At 34.4% G+C, this 6,547-nt stretch overlaps 1 protein-coding gene across 1 annotated transcript; it reads right to left on the bottom strand.

The window, feature by feature from the left end:
• Positions 1-2,041: 2,041 nt before the first annotated feature.
• Positions 2,042-5,826, bottom strand: LOC110023242 (peroxidase P7-like). Its single transcript, XM_020722555.1, has 3 exons — positions 5,605-5,826; positions 4,502-4,696; positions 2,042-2,864 (listed from the first exon to the last, which is right to left on the bottom strand). The coding sequence occupies exons 1-3, from the start codon at positions 5,815-5,817 to the stop codon at positions 2,304-2,306; spliced, it is 969 nt and encodes a 322-aa protein (XP_020578214.1). The 5' UTR covers positions 5,818-5,826; the 3' UTR covers positions 2,042-2,303.
• Positions 5,827-6,547: the final 721 nt, after the last annotated feature.

Raw genomic sequence — 6,547 nt, forward strand, 5'->3', positions numbered from 1 at the left:
AATATAAACCCTATTTAATTCCTTATATTAAATAGGGGAATTTGTCGGCCAATATATTGGTTCCGCAGATCAAACGGATGTCATGACTTTCTCTAGTTTATTTGATCGAGCCTCACCCTCAATTCTTGTATTCATCCTTTGGGATAGATACAGAATTTGAGGTAAAGTGCTCTTCTATTTAAACTATGAAAATTATGGGGTCAGTTTGACTTCATCTTTTTCAAAACTAAATTTTTTTTAACGTCCTTCCGAAGCGGGCAATGGGATTTCAATTCCGATGACCGACAGCTTCTTACGGGCAAACTCCACACCAAAAATAGTGTCGACAGATCTATTTAAAGGAAGGCCATTGGACTCGAATGTCAACCACTATAATTTAGTTTTTTTTCTAAACTCTTTCTCTAGTCTTATCCAGAAGAAGAATATCACCGTTGAAAAACATACACCAAGGTACATCCTCTTGTAAATGTCTAGTAAGAGCATCCATAATTAAGGGGTTGTCTGGCAACAGATTTATTTTAAGTTATTAAGATTTAGTAAGTTATGTAAATTCGAATATACTAAATCCTGAATGAAAAAACCGTCTGACAATGAAGTCCTCTAAATATTGTGAATCCATTAAAATTGTTTGAAAAGTTTTACGTAAATCCACTGTGATCACAATCGCTCTCACTGTAAATCCTGTAAATCCACTGATTCGAGGAGTTTAGGATTTACAGGATTAACGACCGAAATCTGTGAAATCCAAATTTATCAGAATTGACCTTTCATCTTGTCCAAAATGACCGTCTGCAAGATTTAGCTTAAATCTCACTCTAAATCCATTTGCAGACATCCCCTAAAGCAAAAAAAGATATGTGCTTAAAGCCAATCCCTAATGTAATCCAACCGAAATAGGAAAATATTTAGTCAATCCTTCTAGTTGCTAAACACTAAATCCTAAATTCAATCTACTAAATAAATGAAAAGGAAAAGGAAATTTGCATGCATTCCATTAAATACCTAAGTATTTACAGATCTAACACTTAAACTTCATTTTTTTTAAAATTACCCTATCATACCTGTGAGCAGCGAGTTGTGAGAGGCGAAGCATTGATGGGATAGAAGGAAAGTGGCAGTCGGTCGTCGGAGCATGGAATCGCTAGAGATAGGGTTTTCAAAGTGGTGGAGTCACCGGGAGAGGCTAGGATAAAGGTACCGAGGCGAGACCGAGAGGAGGAGGGTTAGGGAAGGGAAAGACCAAAAGGGACACAATTTTGGCTGCATAAAGGATTCATTATGATGGCTTGTAAATGACTTTAAGCCATTGATAACTAACATTATTACCAACAAAAATTCCCATCGCTTATTAAAAAAAACTCATTGGTTAACAACCCGCCAAATGACATGTACATAAAAAACTGACGAAATATGGTCGTCTGTTAGTATTTACTTATAACCGATGGTATCATATGTCTCAGAAAAATTATTATTGCTGCTAAGTGACGACATGTCCTATAATTATACTGTTACAAATAACTCATCTCATACACCATTGTTTTGTCGTCATAAAATAGAGTATTTTTTCCGACGTATGTTTAGGCCGTCAGTTTTAGCACTCTTTTTTGTAGTGACTATGATATCAAATAATTTTCAAATTTTAATCCTCTCAAGGTTCACTAAAAGTTTGCTTGGTAGGAGGATTTAAGGTAGAGTTTATGTCTATTTAATGTAAATCAAGTCAAACATAAAAAAAGAAAAAAGAAAAAAAAAGAACTGGGGATGTAAATCCAACACCCCATAAATCTAAAATTTTTAGACGCCGTATCATTAATCCTACATTTAGTAAATACGATAGAGATAGAGATGGATTTAAGGATTTAAGGATTTAAGGGAGAATCTTGCACCCGAATTTGCCAAACACATCAGATGAATTTAACTGCATTTAATAATAACTTCTAACCAAACATAATTATGAATTTAATACCTCTGGATTAATTGATAAATCCGTATTTACCAGATTTACCAAGTCCTATTTAACTTTAATCCAAGTTGCATCCAAACATCCCCCAAATCCTTTAAGGATCTTCTAAATCCTAATTAAGCTAAACATGCCCTTAAAATACACTAACCATAGTGCTACCCAAATTCCAAACTAAACAAATAAAGATAAAACAAATTGCACTTCACTGATTTCTCAACCAACAAAAACCATAAAGACCTAAAACTCTTACTTTATGAGTTAGTTTAACAACATCTTAGAATCCTAGTCAAATTCCTCAATGATAACCAAAGTTCACCAATCCTAAAACCCCAAAAATCCCTTAAGAATTCACCTTTCTGCAATTCTTCCTTATCTCTCCATTTCTCCCTGTCAGAGGACTTATGCTCCCCATCCTCAGCATCGAAACACCAAAATCTCTCCAAAATTCCACACCATGCTCACTGTAATACTTCACAAACTCATCCCCTAAACTTCCATCTCCCTTAAACAGCTGCTGATCAGAGTGAAGAAGCCCTTTCTTGTTAATCAAATCCTTCAAATACGCCGTATCGAAGGCCTTCGCCGACGGATCTAAGGGCAAGAGGTTATTGTCGCCGCCGGACGGAGGGCATCTAGCTCGAACGGAGGCGGCGAAGCTCGCATCAATGGCTTTCGTCTCGTTGTATATTCGGCTTCGGAAGGTGGTGCATCTCGCGAAGCCAATGGTGTGGGAGGCTGAGAGGAGAATGAGGTCTTTGAGAGTGAGGCCGTGGGATTGGAAGCTGGAGAGAAGAGTTTGAAAATTTGAAAAAGGAGAGGGAATGTTTTTGTTAGCCGTTGCTCTACTAGCCGTTAGGGCGTCCCTTCTCCCTACTTGAACGTTATATGGTTGCCCACCTAGCTGCACAGTTTTGAAAGAGGTGTTATGATTATGAAACATTTGAGGGGTATAATTGTAAAAAGTAGATTTTGATTTTTAGATATGTAAATATATAAGTATTGTGTGGTATGTATGTAAATGAGTGCATATATAATATGATTTTTTAGTTACAATAAATATTAAAATTATTAGATTTTTTTTTTGTTTAACTTCACTAATTTTAGTATTATAGTCATCTTAATTAAAACAATCTAATAATTTTCAAGCCCCTCCTAATAAAACAATTTATTTGCATTTTTACTCTTAAGCAAAATTTCCTATATTCGCCTCAACTAAATTTGCGAGGTTTTTGCATGCTAACTAGGGAGGGCTGTCAAGACGGCTCGTTGTTCGCAAACAGCTTGTGTTCGGCTTGTTAAGAAGCTCATGTTAGGCTCGTTCGCTAAGTTAACAAGTCGAACACGATCAACACGAATAAATATTTGTTCGTTCGTGTTCGGCTCGTTTTGGCTCGAAATACTACTAATCAATTATAAATATATCTTTGATGAGTAGTATTTTTAAAAAATTTAATTGACTACAAGACTATAAAGATTTATAATCAATTAAAAGTATTAATGAAGAAAATAAAATAAAAATTATTAAATTAGATTCAAATGATGTTTTAAATCTTACCCCAATCCTTAACATCTTATGGTTACGTGATTAGGGTTGTCAAAATGACTCTTTGTTCGTGAATGGTTCGTGTTCAGCTCGCTAAGCTAACGAGCCGAACACGAACACACTTTTTTCAGCTCGAAATATAAACGAGCCGAACACAAGTTGGGCTCAGCTCATGTCCGGCTCGTTTACACCCCTAATGCCAACAATCCATAATATTAAATATAATATTTTAAAAATTCAAATTTTAAATTTAGATTTTTAACCACTCAAAACTTTCAAGAGTAACATTAAGAGAGTGATTATAATAATAATAATAATAATAATAATAATAATAATAATAATAATAATAATAATAATAATAATAATAATAATAATTGTTAAAATATTATATTGAAATTTTGGGCTGTTAAAATGGTAAATTTAATTTTCTGGGAGATTAAAATGTAAAAATTCCAACAAATTTATCTTCAAATTAAAAATGTAATTTTATATTTATTGTTTTACAATATGATACAAACATATATTTATTATTTAAAGTAATTTGATTTGTATTAACACTAAATGTCATATTCCTATTTTTCTAAAATAAGAAACTTTTTTATTGGTGAAAAAAAAGAAAGATTTACATGTATGCCATATAATATTTTTGTATTTACATATAAATCGAACTTTTGGGCATGTTGTGTAAAAAATAATCTTAATCCATTATAATTAAATGAAAATATGACGCTCAATAGACTTGTTTTTGTCATGTAGATTACAGGGAGTGTACTGAGAGTTATATCTACGTTATACCCCCTGTAACCTCACTGTCACCTACCTGTAACTTACAAATATATGAAAATAGAAGCATGAAACTTACTAGTTTCAAATTTGTAAGTTACAGGAAGGTTACAGGGGATATAACGTGGATATAACCTCCAATACCCTCCTTGCAATCTCCCTGACGTACGTATTATTATGTAAGCAAATTTTTCTCTTTAAGGATGACTCACAGCAACAACGGAGTCATGAGCAGCAACGGCTAATATATCTGCGCATGAGACGATGCTGCCATGACAAGCTTTATCAACAGCAGCTTTGATCTGATCAACAACATCAAAACCTCTAACAGAATTATTGTTTGGCCCTGCAGTTTTCTCTCCAGTAAATGTTGCCGTATCGTCCAGCAGAATTGACCCATCACACCCCTGCAATTTACCAAAATTACAAAATAAATTGTTTTCATGTATTAATAAGGTGGCATGCATGTGTATAAACAATTAAAGTTTAGGTGTTAGACATGCAAATATATTAGAATGTTGAGGGTCATGTATGCAAAACTTGTCTTTTCTTAAGTTCATATGATACCACTCATTTCATGTGCATTTGCATATCTGGCATCTAAAGTTTATTTTTTTATATTTATAAGTTACAAATCATTCATATAATTATCACGAGAAAATGTTAGACGTGTAGCACGTACTTGTAGCTAGCCAAACTAATAGGAAGAGAGAGAGAGGGGAGGGACAGAGCGATGTCCCTCCGCTCTCTCTTCTCCTATTGGTTTTTCTCCTGTTATCACATCAAATCTATCACTCTTTTAATATGTAAAAATTGGAATACATTTTTTTTTTTTAAATTGGGAGGGGGCATGTATATATTACTTGAGGACAGAAAAGTTTTGATTCGCCAAAAAAGGTAGAAAATATTGCGTCTGGACATTCTGAGCTTTTGGACTGCCACTAACGGGGCGCCACATCACCCGCTCCCTACCTGTTTGATGATGTGGCTCTCTGTGATTGGCTACAGCAACGTGCGGATGTCCGAATGCGTGGACATCTGGACGCAATATTTGCTAAAAAAAAAGAGAAGCATTTATATTCACAACACACAATTCTTATGTATTATATAGCTCCATCGAATCTTTAATATCACATAAAAAATAACAATATTACTAATTTTTAAAAGTGAAATAAATCTTTTGATGCAAAGTTCAAAGCATCAAAATGCCATATATGTAAATATGAAAGTTTAGGTGTGGGATATATATGTAAATGCGAAGAGTTATGTGCTAGATATGTAAATTCCCATGCACAAGAGTTATACATAAGCTTACGTTAACAAAGCAGTCATGAAAATGAAGACGAAGAAGAGAGGCCCCCATGCGCGGCTCGCGAGCAACGGCTCTCTCGACCACCGTTTTAATGGTTGGCAGTGCTTGCGGGCACAACTTATCATAGTAGTGAGGGTTGAGCTGCGCCATTAACGAAGCACAGGAAGAAAGAACCACTGTAAAAACCACAAGGAAGTTGGAAGGGAGGGAGGACATTTTTGCAAATACGAGATTTGCAGAAGATGATAATTACAAGCAGATGATTGCATGGAGTTTATATAGTTCAGTTTTTGCTGTTTTCTATTCGGATTTGGTGTATTTGGTATTGAGGAGTTGATTACAAGGACAGTTAACTAACAAATGATATTATTGGACAAAAGTTTAGCCGTTGGAATTTCAACTTTGCTATCACAATAGGGTTTGACAAACAAGAACTAGGAGTATTTACATATATACCCACCTAATTCCTATGTATTTATATATCTAACACATGGTTTTAAAAATAAGACCGGAGCAGCTGGTTCGACCAGTTCATGGCTTGATTGGTTCAACGAACAATCGACCAAGCTCAGAACCGAGATTGAACCGGTCAGAACGAGGTTGAACCAAAGCTTCCAAACCGCATCAAAAAATCATCATTTTAACTTGTAAAAAGGGAAATAGATAGTTTCAGGCAAAGGAATTGAGAAAAAGATGCAAAATACATTTTTGAAGTTTGTAATTTCATGAAAAGATTAGTTGGATATTGAAAGTGATGACAGTGAGAAAGTAGATGAACCAAAGCTGAGCAGCTAACAGTTAGATAATATCCAACTTACATGTATCTGATTACCAACTCCAACTAAGAATGCTGTAGAGGCTCATTTGGTTGAAATTCAGAATTGCAAAATAATAAATTTTATAATAATTTCTATCAAGAGTTAAAATAATGTAATAATTAGTTTAT

Source organism: Phalaenopsis equestris, unplaced genomic scaffold (genome assembly GCF_001263595.1).
Source record: "Phalaenopsis equestris unplaced genomic scaffold, ASM126359v1 Scaffold000223, whole genome shotgun sequence".
Classification (NCBI taxonomy): domain Eukaryota; kingdom Viridiplantae; phylum Streptophyta; class Magnoliopsida; order Asparagales; family Orchidaceae; genus Phalaenopsis; species Phalaenopsis equestris.